Source organism: Macaca mulatta, chromosome 7 (genome assembly GCF_049350105.2).
Source record: "Macaca mulatta isolate MMU2019108-1 chromosome 7, T2T-MMU8v2.0, whole genome shotgun sequence".
Classification (NCBI taxonomy): Eukaryota; Metazoa; Chordata; class Mammalia; order Primates; family Cercopithecidae; genus Macaca; species Macaca mulatta.
Genome location: NC_133412.1, coordinates 51,355,001 through 51,379,700, shown reverse-complemented (window position 1 = coordinate 51,379,700; position 24,700 = coordinate 51,355,001). Strand labels below are relative to the sequence as shown.

Here is a 24,700-nt window from a genome sequence, read left to right as displayed (position 1 = left end):
GAAATGGTATCATTGTTGTTCAATGTCTGTGTTCCCTGTCATCATTGTACACCATACCCTTGCACAGACTATGCACCCAACATTTGTGAAATGAATGAGGACTGAATGAACGGTGAACAGAGATGGTTTTCCAGAACAAGTGGAATTAGAGTTGGGCCTTGAGGCAGAACTAGATTCCAACATCATAGTGATAGAGTGAAAGGAGCACTGGATTGAGAGGCAAGAGTCTGAGATTCTGAGTCTAGCTGTATGCTTTGTCTCTTCAGTCAGGAGATATTCACTAAATGCCCACCACACGCCAGGCGTGGTAGTAGGTACTGGAGATATGCTGCGATTTGCCATGGTTACTACGGTTACCACGGGACTGAACAAAGGAGGAAGAACACAGAAATGAAAACTTAAAACAAAAGAAACTGTTTTAAAGAAAGGGTCTGAGGAAGAAGAAGAAGGCTCCTTGCTTCTACTGAGCAAAGGCAGCCCTGAGCTTCTACAGCCTTTCATATTTATTGGGTAGAAAGAGCAGGGAGGAGGAGGTAACTATTGGTCAGCTGCTTAACTGATCACAGGTTCACATTATTGCTAACAGGCTTCAGATGTACCTAATCACAAGAAACACTGCTTGGGGCGTGACTGCCCTCAGCATTCCTTCTGGGCAGCAGAGGCAGTTTGTCAGTTTGCCAACATCCTGCCTTCATGAGAACAGTTTGCTGTTTACTCATATAGCCTCCAGTGGTATACTGAGTTGATCATGACCCTCACTTTTTCTGCCTACAACAGAGATACAGTAGTAAATAATACTGATACTGTTGGTCATGGTTCCCTCCTCCTGGAGGTCTAGAGAAGGATTCAGATGCAAGTCGAATAACCACACAAATAAATGTAAAATCCCAGCTGTGGTAAGAGCCATGAAGATATGCATGGAACAATCAGTATATTTAAGAATGAGGTTTAGGCTGGGCATGGTGGCTCATGCCTGTAATTCCAGCACTTTGGAGACTGAGGCAGGCGGATCAACTGCAGTCAGGAGTTTAAGACCAGCCTGGCCAACATGGTGAAACCCGATCTCTACTAAAACTACAAAAATTAACCAGGTGTGGTGGTGCGCACCTGTAATCCCAGCTATTCGGAAGGCTGAGGCAAGAGAATCACTTGATCCTGAGAGGCAGAGGTTGCAGTGAGCTGAGATTGTGCCACTGAATTCCAACCTGGGCGACAGAGCAAAACTCTGTCTGAAAAAAAAAAAAAAAAAGAGGTTTAACTGAGTTGTGGAGCCCAGGAAAGGCTTTGATAAGGAGATGTTTTTGTTTACATTTTAAAATTGAGGTGTAGCTTCAATAAGTTTTGACAAATGTATACACTAATGTAACTATTCCCCAGATCAAGATACAGAAAATTTTTATCACCCAGAACATCCCCTGTGTCCCTTCCAGTCAATCCCCTCCCTGTCCCAGGAAACCACTGAAACTGATCTGATTTGTGTCAATGTAAATTAGTTTTGCCTATTCTATAACTTGTAGAACTATGCTATATATATACACATATACATTTTTTGTCTCACTTTCCCTCAGTATCATTCTTCTGAGATTCATCCATGTTGTTGTGTGTCAGTAATCGATTGATTTATTTTTGCTGAGTAGTATTCTATCATATGACTAGTCCACAGTTTGTTTATCCATTCATCTGTTGATGAGTATTTGGGTTGTTTCTTGTTTTGGCTATTATGAATAAATCTGCTATGAACATTCTTGTACAATCCATTTTGTAGACATGTATTTCACTTCTCTTGGGCACTGAGATTCAGGAATAGAATTGGTGGTCATAGATTAGATATGTATTTAACTTGATGGAATATTGTCAGAGTTCTTCAAAGTAGTTTTGCCATTTTTATCTGCATACTAGCAATGTACGAGAGTTCCTATTGCTCCACATCCCTATCAATATTTGGTATTTTCAGGTTTAAAAAATTATTATTATTATTATTTTGAGACAGAATGTTGTACTGTCGCCCAAGCTAGAGTGCAGTGGCGTGATCTTGGCTCACTGCAACCTCCGCCTCCTGGGTTCAAGTAAGTCTCCCGTAAGTTGGGATTACAGATGTGCGCTACCATGTCCTGCTAATTTTTGTATTTTTAGTAGAGACGGGCTTTTGCCATGTTGGCCAGGCTGGTCTTGAACTCCTGACCTCAAGTGATCCACCCACCTCGGCCTCCCAAAGTGTGGGATTACAGCCATGAGCCACTGTGCCCAGCATTAAAAAATTATTGAATTAAATATGTGCACGTGAAATGACACCTCACTGTGGTTTACAATTTCGTATTAGGATAGATGAGTTGAAGCTGAGATCTAAAGGATGAGAAGTAGACCAGGCAAAAAAGATGGGTTGTTCAGTATTTGGGGCAAAGAGAACAAAATATGCAAAGGCCCCCAAGTTGAGATGAAGCAGAGCCATCACAAAGGCTGAAAGGGAGTGTGGTGTGGGGTGAGGCTGCTGGGGGAAGTGGTGGGAAGTACTGAGCCATTCACCTTCAAGGAATCACGTGGATCTGGTCAATGTTCCTACCAGCAGTCACCATGGTGAACTAAAAAGCAAACAAAAAGGAATGTCCCAGGCTGTGTAAAACACCAGGAATTTCATATTATCCCGGGAAGTAGTCAGGGAGACTCATAAAGGCCAACATTGAATTTCTTGTCATCTCAGCAGAAAGGTACTCAGAATAGATTAAATCTGATTTATAGAAAGAAAAAAAAATGAGGCATTTGTGGCATGTGATGGTTGTAGTTGCAAATTCATGCTTATCACATATGAAAGAGTAGGATTGCTGAGTAGTGTTGAATATCCTTTTGAAGTTTGAGATCATGAATTTAAAATGCAGTCATTTAGACAGTTTGTATGATTTTTCTCTGGCAACACTCAGCTGCTCAGGTACAGGCATGGTACCTTATTTCAGACTATAGGGCTCAGTCAGGTCGTGGTTTTTCCAGGAAAGTATGTTGAAAGTTGAGGTGGGCAAGGGAATGATTATAATGATGAATCATGTGCTCTAAATTGGACCAAGAAAGAAATGAAGAATGGATAAAGACACATTGGTGGGATTAGCAGATTAGTGGTCTCAGTGAGGTTCAAGAATTACAGCAAATAGGGTACTAGCACAAGGAAATGAAAGGCTAGGTGTTGGTGAATGGACAGAGGGGTATTATATTTTCATATTTCAAAGATGAAGCCCTTTCTGGGTGATTAAAGTGTTGACGGTGTGAGCTCGAAAGTGTTGGTTTAGTTGAGGAGAAAGTTGGACATGAGAAGGTAAAAGGATTAAGAGATCATGGTACTGAATAGGTCATGAACATGGATGTTGAACTCACCCATGGATGGAGTTCAAGGATGGTACTAGGCATCAGAAGGGGCAGAGAAAAGATTACATTGGCTGGGAGGTCGCAAGATGACAACAATCAAGATGAGTGGGGTGGTAATCTGAATAGCAAGAGCTTTAAAGGGGCAGAGATCTTTACAAGAGGGAGGAAACCATTAGGAAGTTCAAGGTCAACTCTAGGAACAGTACAAGCCTCTTGACTAACATCCTTCCAATGGTTGAGTGAACCATGTTCAAACCAATCCACGCGAAGCCTTTCAGTTGGGAATGCTGTATTACAGGCCTTCCCACCAGGGGGCGCGATCAGCAACGGAGAGCCTAACTCCAAGCAGTCCCTGGAGGCCAGGAAAGTGTGTCTCAGCTTGAGCTCTGAGGACCCCTAGGGCTCTTCTAAGGTATTGCAAAGAACACAGCCAACCTCTGGCACAGCCACATACACTTGTAAAGAGATTTTTTTTTTTTTTTTTACAGTGTATGTAAGTCTTGAACAACAACAAAATACAAATTCCTAAATTCTTTTACAGAAGTTACTGACTTAGACCAGGCATGGTGGCTCATGCCTGTAATCCCAGCACTTTGGGAGGCTGAGGCAGGCGGATCACCTGAGGTCAGGAGTTTGAGACCAGCCTGGCCAACATGGCAAAACCCTGTCTCTACTAAAAATACAAAACTTAGCTGCGCATGGTGGCAGCTGCCTGTAATCCCAGCTACTTGGGAGGTTGAGGCACGAGAATCTCTTGAACCTGGGAGGTGCAGGTTGCAGTGAGCCGAGATCCCGCCACTGCACTCCAGCCTGGGCCACAGAACAAGACTCCATCTCAAAAAAAAAAAAAAAAAAAAAAGTTACAGAATTATTAAAAGGTCTTAGTTATTATGTATTTTCTCAACAAAAAGTGACGAAGTACAGCTACTATCATGTGGAATTTGGAGACATTTCTCTCTGGGCAAAAGGGCTTTTCATAAGTGCAGGTTTTGAGAGTTGACTGGTAACACCCATACTTAAAAATATTCCTCCCAGATCACTTTTTGCAAGCATGAGATAAGAAGAATACAAAGCTGGAGTCAGAATTGCAGCATCATCATCAACATCAACATGAGTGTTTACTATGCACCAGAAACTGTTCTAAACATCACACATAAATCTACTAATTTATTGCTTCTATAAACTTGTAAGGCAGGTGCTATCATTAGCACCATTTGACAGAAAATAAGGTCCAGAGAGATTAGGTCACTTGCCTAAGATGACACAGCTCCTGGATGGTAGGTGTTGTGGTGTTGTGGACTTGAATTTCATCTTTCCCTTAGCCGGAACAGTCTATGTTACGTCACAGGAACAAATACCCCTTGAATCTCACAGTTTAATTCAACAGAGGGTACCTGTTCTGTATGGGTTAGCAGAGGGGTTCAGCTTATTATGCTAACTCAGGGACTAATGCTGACATAAGGTTCTTTTTGATATGCGCTTTCATTGTCATGATCAGTAATCACTACCAAGACAAAAGAGTATGGAACAGAGTCTAAACATGCATTGCTTCTGCTTGAAAGCAATGCATGTCACTTTACACATTTCACTGACCCAAGCACATCACATGCCACTCCCGACTTCAAGGCGACAAGAAAATGCACTTCCACCATGAGCCTATTAACAAGCAAACCAGACTGTTTGGCATTAATGATTAATACAAACATTCTCAGAGCTGGAGCCATTCGTGTCCTCCCTTGGCTTCAGCTTCCCTATTCACAAAAATAGCACGATCATTTTGTAAGAATCTCTTGTAAGGATCAAAGGGCCATATTTGTTACAGCTATAATGAGGCGGAATGGTTGCATCCAACCAAAGCTTCCATCAGCTGAAAATATTGATCCCACCACAGGCAGCCCTGTAGCCCTCCTTACAGGGCTGTCTGCAGAATGGCCTTTGTCCGGAGGAAGGTACATGCCAATCTTTTCGTCACTCACACACCTCAGGTTTTGAAAGATACAGTTTTCACTTCAATCGACAACATGCCATAGTGGTCCTGGCCCTTGCTGGAAAGTTTGCTCTGGAACCACAAGCTGTTCAGTTCCTGTTGAAAGCTCCAGACCACTTTAGCTTGACAGAGATTGCGAGGGTCTCCTTCTTCTAGGTCCTCCAAACCCTCTCTTTAAATCAAGTCAGGCCACCAGGACTGTTTACTTGGCTCCTCGGAGATGCCACAGACACTCCCAGGACGTCTGCTGTGAGTCAGGGATGAGCTAAGCCATAGAACTTTGCCAACCACAAGCGCTGAGGGTAGTACAAAAAATACCCCTAAAAAGAGCATTTCCTAAACTTCTATGCAAACAGTAGTAACCACACTGCCAATCACCCTCCAGAATGCTTTGCTAGATCCTTTCCTATGGGCCATTTGACCCTTCCTCACTCCTCTGCTAGCCTAGGCAAGGCACTCCATGAGGGCGGGGACTATCTTTTCATGTGGGTTTCACTTTGCGCCTGGCACACAGCACGTTCTCAATAAAGTTTCCCGCATTAAGACGCTTCTCAGGAGTCTTCATGTAAGTTCATATATGATGACTTCCTTGTAGAATTGTGTCTATGAACATGCAATTAGGCTAGTTGAACTTTAGGCCCTGAGAGTCTATAAGCTAAAATAAGGCCCAGATGGGGGTGGGGAGGAGGAGTAAGCAGAAGCGGAAAAGGAAGACATTTCAGGCAAAGGGAGCAGATGTCCAGCAGGAAGGCACAAGGTAACAGGGGGCACGGGGGGCGCACCACTTTTCCTGGAAGGAAAAAACAGCAGATGAGAGAAGGAGTTGGAGCCAGTTACCAGTAGAGGTCTATGTTCAAAGTCCAGAAGGAAGAAACAGCAGGGCAGGGGACAATGAGAGGAAGAATGAGAGGAAGGAGGAAAGGAGGCACGGTGTATTAAACTCTGCAGCCAAGAGCGCTAACAAATGAAAGGCAGGATGGGTGGAGGAAATGTACTGTGTTTCAAAGCTTCCTCTTATTTATGGGTGCGCCTGGGCCACAGAGGAGTAAACCGAACGAGGGCTTCCCGGTTCCCCACCGCCCGCAGAGCTGGCGGAGTCCCGCCTCGCCCCGTCACATGGCCAGAGGCGCCCTCGGCACGTGACCTACCTCGCGCTAGGCCAATCAGCCTCTGCAGGGGCGGGTCCGCCGGGTCCGCGGGGCGGGAGTCTCCATCGGGGCCGCCTCTTCTCGCGAGCCTTGCGGCGGTCGCTCCTCAGCCGCCCACGACCCGGAGCGAAGGTCTCGCGAGGCTTGGGCGCTGCGGCGGCAGGAGGAGGACGGGGAAGGACGGAGCCGAGCCGCGGCTTCCTCCCTCGCTCACTCCCTCGCGCGCTCGCCCGCCCCCTCCCTCCCTCCCCTCCCTTCCCCGGCCCCGGCTCTGGCCCCGGCCCATTCGCTGTTGGGTCTTCTGCTAGGGAGGATGTCGGGCTCGTCGCTGCCCAGCGCCCTGGCCCTCTCGCTGTTGCTGGTTTCTGGCTCCCTCCTCCCAGGGCCAGGCGCCGCTCAGAACGGTAAGCCGGGCGCCGGGGGCGGGCCGGGCGGGGGCTGAGGGGCGCCGGGGCCGGAGAGGGCCCGGCTCTGGCCCGAGGGGAAGCTGGAGCTCGGAGAAGGGTGCCGAGTGGGCGTCTGAGGGGCTGCGGGTCGGAGAAGAGGAGGTACCGGCCGCGGGTTTGAGGAGGCGCCCGTCCGAGCGGCGGGGGCGTCCAGGGAGAGCCCGAGGTGTTGCCGACTCGGGGGCTCCAAGTCGTGGGGCTCGTCGTGCCGGGTCGGCGAGGGGACACGGAGGAAGCCGACGTGAGGAGCTGGAGTAGCGGGGGCGGATGAGGAGGGGGCACAGCTCTTAGGGAGGGTGGCACAAGACGGGCGTTTGTGTTCCGGGCGACGGGGATGGTGGTGTCGGTCAGGCCCCCTGGGAGCTGGGGTCGTCCAGGATTCTACTGAGGCCCCGTAGGACTGGTGACATCCTTAAAAATAAGGGAGAAATTGGGGGGAAGAGAGTCCTGAAGCACACTAATGGTGAGCTGAGTACTAGATACCAAAGGAGGGGGTAAAGAATCAGGGAACCTTGGATCTGGGGATAGAGGGAGGGTGGGTGGGAAGATAAGGGAGTGGGTTGACTGCAGTAGGGGACCTGGAGAGAGAAGCAGCAGTATCTCCAAATGAGCTGGGGGAAGAGGGCTGGGTTTGCTAAAGAGGGTGGAGTGCTGGGCATTCTAGGGTAGTGGTTGGGAGAGCAAAAAGGAGTTTCTAAATAAGGAGAGGAAAATGAGCAGAGGATGGAGGGAAAGGGTTGGAACTGAGGTGGGGGAATATTTATTAGAGAAGTAAGGAGGCCTAGGTATAGAGATGGGGGTGGGGGAGACGAAAAATAAGGGAAGGGAGTAAAATGCAGGAAGTCGGGGGTGTAATGTTGGTTTGCAGTGTTGAGGATAAATTAGGGAAGGGAGGAGTTGGTATGTGGCAAATGCTGTATGATATTGGTCGGGCCTTTGGGAAGACAGGGACACATAGCTGCAACTAACTGCAGTGGTGGGATTGAGGGCAGTGACTGGCAACAGGGAGATGGGGAAGTGGATTTTTGAGATTTAAAAGTTTCAATACAGAAGAGATGTTATTTCCGAGGAACCTGAAAGTGGCCCCTGGGAGGTGGTACAGTAGAAACGAGAGAATTACTGGGTTTTGAATTGAAGCTCCTTTGAGAAGAAGGAGAAATGGTGGGGAATCATGGGCATAAGGATCTAAACAGAACAGATTCTGATTGAAGGCATGTGTTACCATTCAGCTGCTGAATTGCTCTTTCAGAAGTGAGTCTAGGATTGTGAACCTGTTTCTGCCCTTGTGGAAACAGCCGTTAAGAGGTTAAAGAATATTTTTTCTGTGAAGGAATTTATGAGAAGTCAGTACTGGAGAATGAACTATAAATTATTTTTGCTAATCTTTCAGTGTTTATTGTTATGCTAGAACAATTTAAGATTACTCTTATTAGAGAGGCTGCAATTTAAATTTTAAAGCATCAGTGATAGAGCCAGTGGAGGTTTTTGAGAAACTGAGTTTAAAATGCTGAATGTTAGAGGGAAAATATATGAATAAAAGATTGACATTATCCATCAGTTAAATATGTGTTTGTAGTACCAAATTTTATGTATGCTTCATGGCCTTGGATATCACTGCAGGCGTCAGGAAGGAAACATTTTTTCTATCTCTAGCATTGAATATGCTAAGTGTATTGGGTATTTTTCCTGTTTTCCTCTAAGTATGATGAGTCCACTGTGGAAGGCAGGGTAGAGTTAGTCTTAATTTGTCTTACCAGTTTTTCGACTGTGTCAGCAACATGACTTAAAGAAGCCTAATGCTAATTTTAGCTATTCAGTTTATGGTAATAGCATAGTTTCATTTTGCACAATAGGTGAGAGATTCTTGATCTTAACGTGTTTAATCTCTGCTGGCATAGCTTTTTTCCAATGACTTATAATACGGTAAAATTGTAGTTTCTTAGCAACTAAAGCGAGGTTTCTGGAGAGGCCTATAAAGACTCATCTGTCTGCTCAGTGATATGTGTTCTAAATACAGCATAGAACGGCCTTTCCCTTGAAATGAGCTTGAATTCAGTCACATGACATGACCGATGAAATGAAGCTGAGCTGCTGGTTGACCCAAATGAATGTAAATTTAATTCAAGGAAAAATGGCTATTTTTGAGTTTGAGTTCGTATAGTTAAGGATGCCATTTTATAGCTTTCTATAACATGTCTTATTATAATATTCACGCTTTCATTTAGTAATAAATAGCCCTGCAGTGATCTAACTTCATGTCATGGGGTTTGTATTTTCTTACAGTACTTTCAAAAAGGGATACCTTGTTTGTGCATGATGTTGAAATGTTAGAAATGTTAGATTTTCTATTTAAATGATTGGAGGAAAAAAAACTCACAAGTGTCTCTGAATCGGAAATGTAGTAGTTTAGGTTGAATATAGATGTTTTTCAAAAGATGTTTGTTTTATTATTCCTAAAATGAAGAATTTGGCCTGTATGACTCTCGAGGTCTCTTGAAGCTCCAGTGAGTTTCTGACCCATTGCTGTGGGCATTCAGGGCTTTCATTCAGATTTTGTTTCTCATCCAGATATTTAAACTTGTAAGACCGGTTCCAAGTAAAATCCTTATTTGTTGACTTTTATATGTATCATCTAAATGGTAGTTTAAAGAAGGAACTTGTTCTAAAAAGTAACCTTATAAGACATTCAAAAGCATTGGACTGCAATTGAGTGAGTGTAAACAAAGCAGTATAATATGATAATCAGGAGTGCATGCTTTGGACAGTAACAGACTCAAGTTTGAGTTCCAGCTCTCAGTAGCTGAGTGACCTTGAGTAATGCAAACTTCAGTTTCATCATCTGTAAAATGGGAATTGCAATAAGGTCCATTCCCTAGGGATGATGTGAGGTTTATTAAATGAGGTAATGGCAGCTTAGCGCTTAACCTGGAATATTGTGAGTCTCAGTACATGTTAGCTATTACTATTATCCTTTAAAGAGTAGCATTATTTATTATTTATTTTTCTTCATGTGTATATTGAAAACTTGATTGTTAATGCTGCTGTCATGGTAACTAGGCCATTTGAAGGCCCCACATAGAGATTTGTGCTTTTGCTTATGTAACTTTCTCAGAAAAGTGACCAGCTGCACTGTGTCTGCAATTGCCAATTCTGGTGAGGAAGTTAATATTTTCAGTTGAGTTTCTGGGAGAGACTTTATGGCTTTGTTTTTTTCTTCTTCTTTTTTTTTTTTTCAGTGAACCAAATCTTTCAAATGGGCCAGGTATCACTTTCTCATAGAATATTATTGTTGTGAATAAGAGAAATAGAATGTGGTACCCAGCACACAGTGGGAGTGTTATAGATGTTAGTTGAATTAATAAATGTAGAGTGGTGTGTAAAAACGTAATATATTCATATGGAAAATATGACATCACATAATTAACACTGTTCAATGGAGGAAAATAGGGAATCTAATGAATCTTACTTTTAACGACTTAAATTTTAGAAACCATTTTGCTTGGGTGATACTAGATAGTTGTGAACATTGTGCTTTGTAATAATGCCAGTATTTGCATTAGATGATTCATGGATCTTTTTCTCTTCTGTCAAGGGCTGTTTGCTTCAGTGGTTTGGCAATTTTTTCTCCCTGAGTACATTTTTAGAGGTATATTTGCTAATTGATTTTGTGTCTTCTCTTTGAGCTGAAATGAGCAACAGAAGACAAATCTTATCTACGGCAGCTGTGGCACAAATGACGTGCCAAATGTCAAGCAAAAAATTTTGAGATAATCCAAATAAGATTTGACCAGAAGAAATAGTTTGCCTTGAAATAAAGCCCTTCCTAAGGAGATCACAGGCTTTCAGTCTCTCAGGCTACTGGCTAAACTGTCACTACTGATATAATGGAGCACCCAGGCATGAGAAATTGGTTGGGTCTGGGAGGATAGGCCATGTTACTACATCAGGACCCATTCCCTGGGTTTGTTTTACAAGGTTACTGGATCCAAATTAGAAAGAGATACAGATGGGTTTTTGTGTTGCCAGACGCAGTAGAGCTTAACCTGTGAATATACCAAGATTTAAAACCACAAAAGGAAATAAAAACCCTTAAATGTCAGGTTGGAATTCGTTACAGGTCTGACTTCGCATGATACAGATCCTTATGAGAAATTAGACTGTTTTGAGGGAATCCCTTTGTTTTTTCTCATTAATACAGATCTGATGTGAAACAGTTTCTTTTGTGGATTATACCTTTAGACATTAATAAAAAGCAACATTATATTATCTTTATTTAAACGTTAAAATAAAGTTTAAATAAAAATAGTTATTTAAATTAAAAGAAAGATTTAATTGGACCTTGAAAGGTGACCAAATATAATTAGAAAAATGCTCTGTCAGTTTGAACATTGTTTTTCATTAGTCTGAGGTACTTTTTAAAAGTAAGATGTTTTGTGTGTAAACTCTGAAACTTTGCTGGATCTGTTTGTAAAGGTTTTTTACAAAGATTCGGGAAGGAGATAAAGTGCTAATATCTATTAAAATGAAGTATGTAGAAAAACAGTGAGTGGCCATGTTGGATACCGTACAAGAGATGTTCAACAAAAGTTTGAATAAAATTATGCAAAGTAGTTTTGGAAAAGTGAATTTTATGAAAATTGTTCTGATGTATTCTATTCAATTTATTGTTTGCAGTGAGAGTACAATCTGACAGGATCAGAAGTAGAGAATGAAGTTGTAAGAGAAAGGGAAAGACAGAAGAAAGGCTGCAGTAGTACAAGGATGCAAGAATGAGGAATGAATCTTCGTTTGAGGAACATCCGGAAAAATAGAATCTGTCAGAAAGAGTAAATAGACCAGGGACCTCTAAAGTAAATTTGCACATCAAAGTTAAAATAATGGTGGAGAATCACCTCCTGTGAACAATTGGCTTAGCTTTCAGTATGCCTCTTTAAACAAAACATTATCATTTTATACAAATTTTTAAAATGTCGTTCATAATACGGAGTTTAATTTTAAGCACCTTAGATAATGCATTTGTAAGCTTGTTTGTGAAATTTTTATGGTTTTTTTTTTGTTTTTTTTTTCAAAATTCCTAATTTTAGTTGGTAAGGATTGGCTTTGGGAAGACAGGAAACCCCTCCAGTAAAATTAATTGGTTATAAATGGTTACATATTTTAGGCTTATATACATAACGAAACTTCTCACTGAATTTAAAAGTGATCTTATGTAAAGACATTCTAGTGATATTGATGTCTAAATTTAAGAGAGTGAATACACAAGTAAAATGTATCTGCTTTTTAAGGATCTATTCAGTTTAGGAAGGAGAGTCAAAATTTGTATTTAATTTCAGTTTATTATATTGTCTGAAACTGAAAGTAGGCCTAACTTTTGTTTGCTTTTGTGTATATACAAAGGTAAACATTTATCAATCAAGCCTTATTAATTTGAGGTTATTTTGACCTGATTGCTCAGAACTTTTGTCTATCTGTATATAAATGGGGTTTTCTAAATATTTAAAGAATTTCCTACGTATGTAAATTTACTTGCACACAGTAAGTTAGGGGAGACATTTAATCTTCCTCAGATACCTGCTGGTTTTTTGTTGTGTTTCTTGTTTTTCAAATAAATAAACTGAGTGTTATCCATTTATTAAAATAGAATGTGGTCAGCTTGATGGAAACATCTTGTATTGAGTTTCTTGTACTAAAAGGTGCTAACTGATATTCTCTTGCATTTCTGAAACAATTACGGACTATTTTAAGACTAGCCTTCTTACCAAATAATCTTAACTACTGGAGCTTTATGATATGCTTTATGGTATTTTCCAGAAATACGTCAATTTGTTTTTTTTTTTTTTTTTTTTGAAATGGAGTCTTGCTCTGTTGCCCAGGCTGGAGTGCAGTGGCATGATCTCGGCTCACTGCAACCTCTGCCTTCTGGGTTCAAGCAATTCTCCCTGCCTCAGCTTCCTGAGTAGCTGGGATTACAGGTGACCGCCGCCACGCCCAGCTAATTTTTGTATTTTTAGTAGAGATGGGGTTTCACCATGTTGGCCAGGCTGGTCTCGAACTCCTGACCTTAGGTGATCCGCCCACCCAAAGTGCTGTGATTACAGGTGTGAGCCACCGTGCCCGGCTGAAATATGCCAATTTGGATATCCTTCTCTTGCCTTATTAAAAATCATCGGTCACCCAGGTATTACTTCAAATTTACTAGACCATGAAATATAAATGAGATGGTATGAAATCACTCTGAAAGTATTAGGGTTGGATAGATTATGTAAGTTTCTATAATTAGAAAACATTAAGTCCCAAATCGTACCAATAGTTTTAATCATATCTAAATGCATACTCACATACTAAAAAACATGATTAAATATAAAATACATGATGAAATGTCACATCCTTTTCTGATAGAATACCAATAAGGCATAGTATTTCATGTGCAGGAAGATACAGGAAAACAAACAAGAGTTTGTTTGCATATATAAATTGTTATGCCTTTGAGATTCTCTTCTTCCTGATGGTAGTATTTGGAAACCATTGGACTAGATGATGTCTGAATTTCCTTTCAGTTCTAAAAATTACTAATTCTCTTGCCCTTACGGCTTAGATACTGTCTCCAATAGGTTAAAGGCTCAGAGATGATAACACTTTCTGTTTAAAAGTTTTTAGAAACTTACTTTGGATATAATGAAAATTAACTTTGAGGCATGCACTGTTTTGAAATCTGCCTCTAAATCTACTTCAGACAACCCTTGGCAGTTCTTGTTTCAAGGGAGGCAGAACAACGTTATACAGAGATCTTAAACTTGCTGGGAAAATTGCCAGTGTGAATAAAGAAGTGAATATTCCTGCCAGGTAGGTAGGTAGGTAGTTTATGAAATTTCTGTTGGCTGAAAGTGGTTGGCTAATAAAGAGACAATGAAACACACTTAACTATTTGTATTTTTATGTTGTCTTTTGAGAAAGTTTGTTTTCTATATATGAGTTAGTTTCTGCAGTCCCTTATGCATTGTTTAAGATCGGGAAATCCATCCATTGTAGTCGAAGAATGCAACCCCAAGTGTTACCTGAATTAAATCCAAGCAAATTCCTAGATTGTTATTCCTTAGAAACATTGTGTTTAAAGTTCTCAATTTGTAAACATTCATTGTACTACTTTGTTGTCTGTTAGGTCCATTTCTTTGCCTTTTTTTTCTTTTGGATCTTCCGAATTTCAAACATGTACAAAAATAGATTAAATAATGTAATAAACCCCCGTGTATTCATCATCTAGTTTCAGCTACATCCTTGCTACTTATTAATTTAAAAATAACCTAAAAATTACATTGCAAACTAGAATTTTCTAGGACCTGAAATATAGTCAGTAGGGGTTAGTTTATGTGAGTAAAAGATAATATTTGGCTCACATATAATCATGTTGAAATTACTTTAAAAATAAAGCTCTTTAGAAAAAGGCTTTCAAACTTTTTTTGTCTGTGACCCAGATAGAGTAGTTTTTGACTAATAGAAATTTGTAACAAAATTACACAAATATGTAACATTTTGTGAAACATTACCTATTCTTAATCTGTGTGAGGTAGTTAAGAGAACCATAGTGACCTTCTAAATTGAATTCACAGTTCATTCATGGGCCATGAAACTCATTTGAAAAACAGCATTTTCAGGTATGGAGTAGTTTTGGGTTTTTGTTTATTTTTTACATGCTGTATTAGTCTGGAATAATTATGATTTTTGTTAACACAATAAGGATTTTCACTAGGCATTTATCAGTAATATCAGCACATACTGTTATTAGTCATTATGAGTAAAGAAAATATAACATTTTGGATTTATACATTAGCCATTATATATAGTGACTTTTTTTCCTATTAGAACTTTAGAAACGGGAAGCCACAGTAATTTGAATATCATAATCAAGACATAACTTTTCCAGTATATTCAGTTGAGCTTCGTTTTAAATTAGACCTTGTGTTCGTTATTCCCGAGCCTTGGAGTTTAGTGCAGGGCTGGGAGTACTAATGTTTATTCTAAGCCGAATGCTTTACTCGGTTGCTGTAGTCTGAGGCACATTTCTGTTGAGTACAGATTGACTTGAGTACTGGCCAAGGGAAGAGAAAGAGAGGGGAAGCAGAACCATCACTGCCGTTCACGTTTAAGATCCTAGAGTAGTGGGATTATTTCCTAGTTTTTAGACACTGCTTCCTGGAGGAAAAGAACGCAACAAGATGTCTTCCTTTGTTGGCAGCTATCTGTGAAATACTTCCAAATTCATAGATTGAAGGAATGTGTTAAATTTAACTTGGGATTTTTTGATCATACGAGTTTAGCAGGTTTGGGAACCATTGTGGAACAACTGGAAAAAAATAGCACAGGAGCTCTAGCATTGAAATTGTATTCATTAATGCTGAATCTCAAATCATGCATCAAGGGAGATGAAATAAATGGCCTTAATGCAAACCAGGAAACTGCTACCTGGAAAAGAGCAAGTATAAAGAGGTTTCAAATAGCTTGCGGTGAATTGTCATTGAATTACCCTTACACAAATAACATAGTGATCAGGTATCAAAAGTATGGTGCTACCTAACAGTGTTACTGTTTTCTTACTAGGACTGAACTCCAAATAAGAATACTTTCTAACCACATTTTGGAAGAGACATAGAATCTATGTTGATGGTAGCTTAAGATTTAGGAGAAAAGCCTGAAGAAGCTAAACTTAGGAAAAGGGAGCACTAGGGGGATGTGATTATCTATTAATACTTTCAAGGTAGCAGTGTAAATGAAGTAAGGGAATTAGGCAGTCTCCAAAGATGGATAGGCTGTATCAAAGAGCAATGGCCTAGAGCACAGGGAAGAAAAGCATAGGTTTAGTATTAAGATGATTTTAATAAAACTAGCAGAAGAACAGTTATTTGCACTCATTGTCGGAACCATTATAAGTAGGACAAAGAGCTGGTTGAGAGGGCACTTTAAACCAGAAATGATCTTTCTGTTGTTTTTAGTACTGTGCTTGTTTAGGAGCTCAGTGAGAGAAAAATCTTTAGGGAAATGAATATGAAATGAAATGGGCTTTTCAAAAGTGTGTTTTTCTATTGTTTGTTTTGTTTTGAAACAGGGTCTCACTCTGTTGCCTAGGCTGGAATGCAGTCGCGCAATCGTTGCTCACTGCAGCCTCAACCTTCCAGGCTCAGGTGATCCTCCTGCCTCAGCTTTCCAAGTAGTTGGGACCACAGGCATGTACTACCATGCCTGGCTAATTTTTAAATTTTTTATGGAGATGAGGTCTCCCTATATTGCCCACGCTGGTCTCAAACTCCTGGACTAAAGTGATCCTCCTGCCTTTGCCTCCCAAAGTGCTGGGATTACAGGCATGAGCCACAGCCCCCTGCCAGCCAGAAGTTTTTAAAGGTCAGAAATTCGTGTTTCTAGCTCTAAACTTCTATAATTATGAATCCAAGAAAAATGGTTGATTAACTTTGGAATCCATTAAGGTAGCTTTTAGGACTTGCCTGTGATATTAAAACAGAATTTCGTTTACTATAACCTTCAGAAGCAGCTTCTTTTTTGTTACCAAAAAGCTAAACTATGAAACTCTTCCAATATGTGTTTAATACAAAGAAGCCTAAATAATAAAGAGCCCATTAGACTTTAGGTGAAACCTAGTAAAAGTGTAACCTTTGGCCATTAGTAATTAAGCTTTTTCTTTTGTATGGTAAATATGTGCTATTAAAAACCTGGTAAAGGACACTTTCATCCTAACTCCTGAGACTTCATTAGTTAAAATTCTGCTGTGATAGAAACCATAGCCTGTTCTTTAAAAGTGGGAGCTGGTGCTGTAATACCTTGGTAGAGATGGGAGCTCACTGTAATTAGTTTGAAGAGTGTAGGGTTGTCAGATAAAATATAGAATGCCCAGTTATATTTGAATTTCAGATCAAAAATGAAGAATTTTTGTTTACTTAATATGGCGACCCTGGAAGAATGTATCTTTGCTATTTTGGCCTTCCAGTTAGAACTTAAAAGACAGCCTTGTAATTTGGTGAGGTTTTTGTGTATTAAAAGAAATCTTCCTAATGTAGATTTAATATGGACAAAATCATGTTGCATTGCAAATTTTGTATGAGAAAATAGAGGTTAGAGTAGCATTGTTTTATTTTGATAACCTCATATTTCTATATATGTTTTCTTCAGTTCAGCTACCTTATAACTGACTAATTTTTTTCATTTATTCTCTGAAAATTAAAGCTGTTTTTGAGAAGAAGGTGGGCTGAGGGCCTCAGGCTTTTTTTTTTTTTAAACGATTCTCCCTCTTCTTACCTAAAATATTTAAAAATTTAGGGCATTATTGCCTAAAGGGTATATGATAAGGATGTTCCTGGGGCTTCTCTTTTAAGGATTGCCCTTTTCCTTATTTGTACCTGGGAGCTTGGAATATATTTGTATTCTTGGTTTGGAAGAAGAAAAAGGTATAAACAAAGATGTGATCGACCACACCCTTTTCTTTCTAATACGTTCAAAATAATTTTCATTTGCTGAATTGTAACCACCTGATTTAGAGAGTCAGAAAGTGGATGTTAACAATGCAGACAGACTAGGGATGTGATTACTTTGTTTTTCTTTCTTTCTTTTTTTTAAGAGACGGAGTCTCGCTTTGTCACCCAGGCTGGAGTGCAGTGACACGATCTCGGCTCACTGCAACCTACATCTCCCGGGTTCAAGCGTTTCTCCTGCTTCAGTCTCCCATGGGATGTGATTACTTTATGCCTAAATTTCAGTACCAAGAAAATCATGGTTTGATGAGTTTTTAGTAGTGATGTGTCCCTGTTTATCAGTAATTCATTATGGGAGCTCTTCCTTTTGTCATTTTGTTATGGGCTGAGGCAAGGAGTGGTGTTTATAAGAATAAGCGGAATTGAACAATGGGAGAATGATATTAAGGAACATGAAACAGGAGAATGATGTTAAGGAACATGAAACATAACCCTAGTTATACCTACCCGTATTTATTTGAAATATATTTAAGGTAATTTTTAAAAGTATTAAAAGTAACTTGTAGTTTTTATGAAAGTAGGAAATTACCATTGTAAATATAAAATGTGAATAAGAACTATACTGAAAAGGTCATCTTGTCGGGCTATGAAGTTAAATAGAAAGAACATTGGATTTGGCAGTAGCCCTGAAATACTCTCTGTCTGCATTTTAGTGCTCTGGTTTCTATTTTAAAAATTAGCATAATACTTAACCCATAGAGTTTTATGGGATTAAATTATAATGTATGCTAAAGTGCTTAATAAACTGCTGTATTTTTAAATGGCATGCTTGTTTAGCTTTGAGTTATAGGGCATGGTATTTATAGTGTTTACCTTTAATAGGTTAACTGCAACTCTGGTAGTTCATAAGAAAGTTAAGAGGAAAAATAAAGTACTAATGAGAAAGGCCAGATTATTTCAAGGTTGGCTCTTTTGACAAATGATGATTATATTATTAAAATGTACATTTTAGATGGTTGTTAATAGGCCAGTCTTTTCATTGAATTAATTATTCCTCTCTACTAGGGAAGGTTGATACTGAATTTCTATAGTCTTTGTAGTGTGCTCACTGCTGTCACTTCAAGTTAAATTTTGTCACAGGGACCCTTGTTATTTTTCATCCCCATTCTCTCCTTTCCTCCCCGAGATAGGTAACTGAAAGTGAAATCAAGATGTCTGTGTTGGCCGGGCGCGGTGGCTCAAGCCTGTAATCCCAGCACTTTGGGAGGCCGAGACGGGTGGATCATGAGGTCAGGAGATCGAGACCATCCTGGCTAACACAGTGAAACCCCGTCTCTACTAAAAAATACAAAAAAAAACTAGCCGGGTGAGGTGGCGGGCGCCTGTAGTCCCAGCTACTCGGGAGGCTGAGGCAGGAGAATGGCGTGGACCCGGGAGGCGGAGCTTGCAGTGAGCTGAGATCCGGCCACTGCACTCCAGCCTGGGAGACAGAGCGAGACTCCGTCTCAAAAAAAAAAAAAAAAAAAAAAAAAAAAAAAGATGTCTGTGTTTCCTTTTTATAGCAAATTTTTGTAACTGCCTTTTACTATCCTGAGATAAAATTCATAGGTGTTTTGACCTACCTACATGTTATTGAAGAAAAAACAATCTGATGTCCTAAATGTAATATAAGGGAGAAAATAAGGGAAAGTAACTATAATAATAAAATGTTTAGATCAGTCTGTAAGTACTAAGGGATGGCTACACAGAAAGACATTGGAGTAGCCCATTGTTTATATTAGAAAAACCAAGCTACAAATTCAGACCGATACAGTTGTGTTGTAATGGTGAATCGAATACTATAGGCAGTGTTGCTGTTGATAATGTGATTTTCTGAAAAGGTGAACAGCTCTTGGTAGAGTTCCAAATGAAACAAAGAACTGTCTATTCTCACTTTACACAGTAATTACATTCCTAGAAAATTAAGTGATGATTAAAATCATGCAAGAATACTTTGTGTTATATTTAAAACAGAGTTGGGTTCTGGGCTCAGAACAAGTTTTTCATCTTGAATGTCATTTGAATGTGGTGTAGGAAGCGGGACAATTCTTTACTGTGTAAGACTTTTCCCTACTTTGTGGGATATTGAGAATCCTTGGTGCCTGCCCACTAAAGACTAATAGTTTCACCTCAGTCATTGTGTCAACCAAAAATAGACAAATTTCCAAAATGCCCTATAAAAGGCAGGGCAGCCCCCATTGAGAATATCTTCAGTTTGTTCCTGTACTTGTAAGTATCTTCTGATGTAGGATTATAGTACTTGGTCCCTAGGACTATCAGTAGTGAAAGCCACATCCCATCTAGGAATGGAAAGGCAAGGAGAACAGCTGTTGACTTGCCTTTATTCTTTTTATTAACATGCATTAAAGCAGGGTTTGCAAACTCATTTACCACAAGAGCTGAACAAGTACCATTTGTTAAACTAGAGAGTACATGCTTTGAAAACACTGAAAGTTGGATTTAAAAACACCATGCTGATGAAATGAAATTATCAGTGGGCCTCCAAGTTGTGTCCTCTTCACCAAAGGATTATATTATGAATTTTGGAGCCTGAGAGATTAGGTTGAAACCCTGAGTTTTGGCAAATCTCTTAATTTCTCTTAGCCTCTGTTTCCTCAGCTGCTTATTAGACATAATGCACACCTCACAGGATGGTGGTTAGAATGAGATTGCATACATACGAAGCCCAGTACAGTACTTAACATAAAATACATGTGCTTAACTAACTTTTCTCTCTGCCCTAATACCCATTCAGTTATCTTGGTTACTTTTTAATCTTTTGTTTTAAAGTTAGCTATGTGTTCTATAGTAAAATGATTATAAGATTTGAAATCTTTAATATAGAGGATGTTAGTCCCTTCTTATTTTTAACAAGCAACAAAGTAGTTAAAATGAACTTTTTTGGTTAACACACAACTTATTTACCTTTTAGGGTATGTGGAATCTGATGCTTATAACACTAAATATGCTTATTCCAAACTGTTTCAGTAGATCACCCTCCTTGGTCTTTCGGGTTAGTGTTTAACATTAATGTATCCATGTAGCAGTGGTCTTTTATTTTTGAAGCTGGCTTGCAGCAGGTAATTTTGCTAATACAACAGTAGTATATTGCACCATCAAAATTAGGTTGTTCCATAGAAGTGATATGTTTTAGTGGTTGTTGTTTGACTTAGAAGTTTAGCAGCATGAGTTTTACTAGGAAACTGTGCTATATTATTTTCCTCCAGTTTTCCAGTGAATGTTTTGAAAGTTTTACATTTTCTTGGTTCTTGTAAAATTTTGTAGAGACATACACAGCTTGCTCTACATCTTGTTTTCAGATTTTAGCAGCAGAAGGTTTTTTGCTTTTTAAACATTAGTAATTAAGACAGTGATCTAAATAGTTAAAGCAATAGAAGCTTTATTCCCATCACCATAATTCTGTTGTCCATCTTTCTTTTCTTCTACGATATGATTTGGAATCCTTTTAAAGACCTCTATGCCTTAGTTTAAAATTTTTAATTTAAGTTAATTTATTACTTTTTTTTTTTTTGAGACAGGGTCTTGTTCTGTTGCCCAGGCTGGAGTGCAGTGGTATGATCATAGCTCACTGCCACCTCAACTTCCCAGACTCAAGCAATCCTCCTGTCTCAGTGTCCTGAGTAGCTGGGATTACAGGCGTGTACCACCACACCTGGCTAATTTTTAAAAAAAGTTTTTTGTAGAGATGGTGTCTCACTAAGTTGCCCAGGGAGGTGTTTTTTGTTTTGTTTTGTTTGAGACAGGATCTTGCTCTTTCATCCAGGCTGGAGTCAGTGGCGAGACCACAGCCCACCACAGCCTCCACTGTCTGGACTCAAGTGATCCTTCTACCCCAGCCTCCCGAGTAGTGGAACCACAGGTGCATGCCACCATGCCCAGCTAATTTTTAAAAATATTTTGTAGAGACAGAGTCTCACTGTTGCTCAGGCTGGTCTCCAAAGTATTGGGATTACAGGCTTGAGCCACTGCACCCAGCCTATAATTTCTTATAAAGTCATTTTATTTTTCCTATCTTAATTTTATTTTCTTCTTACACATACCTTCTCGATCCTGTTTCTTTTGGTATCTTCAGTTGTTTCTAGATAAACATTTGCCACTTAAAATTTTAAAATTCTGTTTTAATCCTTTTTAGGCAGGGAGGTAGTGATTCCATATTCTAAGTGTAATATAAAAGTTTAGATGACGGGTGTTTTTGAGCAGGAGTGTTTGCATATTGTGAGTGGGTATTTTTGCATTTCCTAGTAGCTGTTTAATGACTTTCTTTGTATGGTAGAGATCTTTCTAACATTTTAAAAAATCTTTTAATCCCCAAAGGGTCATAATGCCCATATTTCTCAGAAACAGCTCAGCTGGTCTTCAAGGCTTAGTCACAAAGGAAATTAATTCCTGATGGAAGTGAGGACATCGAGGCAGAAAGAATTCCAGGCAGGCGACTAGCAATGAATGTTGATTGTGAGCTATGTGGTACTTGCTTCCCTGTAAAGCTACCACTTACTGTGGAGTAGCGTACATGAAACATTCTGAAACGTCTGCCCATGAAGCATATAATTTGCTACTCAGTGGCAAGTAGACATTAAAATTCAATTATGGGGTGGGGGTGGTGCTAAGGGTAATCAGACTTTACAGCTGGAGGATGAAAGGGCAAATTTTGATATGCATTAAAGGGGGGAAAAAACCCCACTAGAGTATACAAAGTAGTAGTTCTTGCTGTAGGAACATTAGGTTATAGTGAAAATTGCTCAGAAGTTATCAGAAGAAAGAGCTTTCCTGGCATTTGTATTTTAGTAATAGGTGTGTATATTTCAGCAGCTTTATAAAGCCAGAATGGGAGTTTGAGTGGAATGTGTTTTTAGTAGTGTCTTAGTAGAGTGTCACCTTATCATTCTGCAACACTATCTGTTTGTCAAGGAAGGAACTAAAGAATTGTGTCAAGTCTTGAACTCTCAAAATACACCACTGGAAAAACTTGACAGGCCCAGTAGTAGGTGAGCCTGAGGTAACCAGATACATAAGCTTGTCAGCCATCTGTGCCTGGAATTTAGTGAAGTTTTCATCAGGTCAGATTTCCAAAGAATAGCTGTAACTAACCACAGGAGGGAATACCAGTGGTTAGTTAGGAAGGATGAATCCTTCCGCATTGGATAGTGGTTAGCCAACATTTTGACACTGAATTATTTCATTCAGTTTTTTGAAAGAAGGAAAAAGTTACTGGATTTTTAAAAATTGTGATAGGATTTGCTTACATGATAACTTCAAATAACACTTAGGTGTTTAAAATGTTGAAGTTCTTCCTTTTACTTCTTGATATTCCTACTTTTTAGTTAGCAGTGTTAGTCGTGTATTCTTTCGAAGCTTGGTTTATGTAGGCATATCATTTCCATACTATGATGCTTTGCATTTAGTGGTATAACTCATCTTGATATTTACAGTCTTTTTTGAATATAGTAATCGGAGTGACAGATATTTTTATTTATGTAAATGTATGGAACTGCTGGAATACATCTATTGTTACTAATTGTCACTAAAGGGAATTATGTTGATAATGACTGCATTCTTGATATTGAAATTGGCCTACTGAGAGGGAAGCAGGGAAAAGCTTCATTAAATGGAACATAAAAATATACTACTTCAATTTTTATCCTCAGGCATACTTTTTGGCTGAACTCTTCAGTGTTCACACATTTAATATATTAGTCACGTGGATAACTCCTGGGACAACTCTGCTAATTTTTAGTGAAAGCATTCTAGAGACAATTTTGCTGTCCCTTTTCAAGATAAGCAGCAATATTTTGCTGGTGTCTGGGACACTAAGTAAGTAGTATAATCTAACTCTCTACCTCATTGCAGAGGTGAAAGTTCTACTTAATCATGTAGTTATGAGGTAATACAGACCTGAAACAAGTTGAGGAGAGTGGAAATAAGAAGTAATTGTGAAGGGAGAATAGAATAGATTTGGACAGTTGGCTGAATTTTGGGATTTCCTGAGGGACTGAGGAGGCAGCAGGTTTTAGTGAATAGAGCATTAATGAACAGGAGTCGGAATATTTGAATTCTATTAAGGGTTCTGCACCTAAAGTATAGCCTCTTTGGCCTGTGGTATATATGAATGTTAATTTGGGGTAAGAATTAGATTTAGGAGTTTTCAACCTGTAGCTGCAGATTTTATTGTTGTTAATTAGATACAAGTAGAGCTGTTTGAGGGGTAGAGGGAGTCCCGTAAGTGTTCCAAAGAATCCTTAGGGTCTGTGGAGCAGGGTTTTTAAATTGAAAAATGCATGACCCCTTTGTAGACCTACTTTTAAAGTTTTTGCATAAAAGGGTTTTGTACCTTTGGTTCATAATCTACTTGGTCAGTCTTGATACTTGCATGGAAAAGGTCTTCTGCGTACTTTGTAAAGCCACGAATTAAAATACTTATACTAATATGTATGTCCATTATTGAAATGAGACCAACAGAAAAGATGACCCATTTAAGACAGAATGTATAAAATAGCACAAGTATAATTACCTATGCAAAATGGATTCAGTAAAATAATTTTTATTACAAGGCTTGCCAACCTCTGGGGAAGAGAGAGCTACCTGTCATTTACCCAAGTTTTGAAATCCAGGTATATGTACATGACAGAGTGTAGAAATGTGCTATTAAGTCTCTGGTTGGAAAGAGGATGAACCTTTCTTGGTGGGAAGAAAGTCTTAGGGGTGTGTCATTTTAGTACCCATCTTGGAGATCTGTCAGTAAGAACTGGAAATCTACTACCAAGTTCCAGTTTACTAGTTAGGAACATCAGCTTTTAAAAATGGGTCTTGGTTAGTGATACCAAATACCTTTTAAACTCACAGGCCCACATAGACTTTTTGTATAGGTAATTCAGACTGGGGATGAAAGTGTAGTGATAAAGGCCTGAACTGTTAACCTTGATGACAAAGAAGTACAATTCACTGTGTACAGTCATTCCAAGATAAAATGTGTTTGCATTAAATAATGTATAAATAATGTATATTAGTTCTGATTGTTCATAGTAAAAGCATTGCTGTCAGTGAGGCAGTATAGTGTAGTGGTTGCAAGCTCTGGAAGAATACTGCCAAGGTGTGCATCCTTCCTCTGTACTGTATAGAATGGCAAAAGCAACCTTAAGAGGGAGACTGTATTTTTATGTAGCAGATTAAATTATGATATGCTTTGCATTATGTCTGATACATAAATGATCAATAAAGGCTAGCTGCTATTATAAT

At 39.4% G+C, this 24,700-nt stretch overlaps 1 protein-coding gene across 6 annotated transcripts in view; it reads left to right on the top strand.

The window, feature by feature from the left end:
- The first annotated feature begins 6,623 nt into the window (after nt 1-6,623).
- NPTN (neuroplastin) overlaps nt 6,624-24,700 on the top strand; it is a 73,155-nt gene continuing 55,078 nt past the window's right edge. For 5 of the 6 annotated variants that reach the window (XM_015142610.2, XM_015142609.2, XM_015142608.3 and 2 more), the window contains exon 1: nt 6,626-6,890. In XM_015142610.2, the coding sequence (XP_014998096.1) occupies nt 6,800-6,890 (91 nt within the window). In that variant the 5' untranslated portion in view covers nt 6,626-6,799. Of the gene's footprint in view, nt 6,891-24,700 lie in introns of all 6 variants that reach the window. The other variant, NM_001266786.1, reaches the window with a different exon arrangement.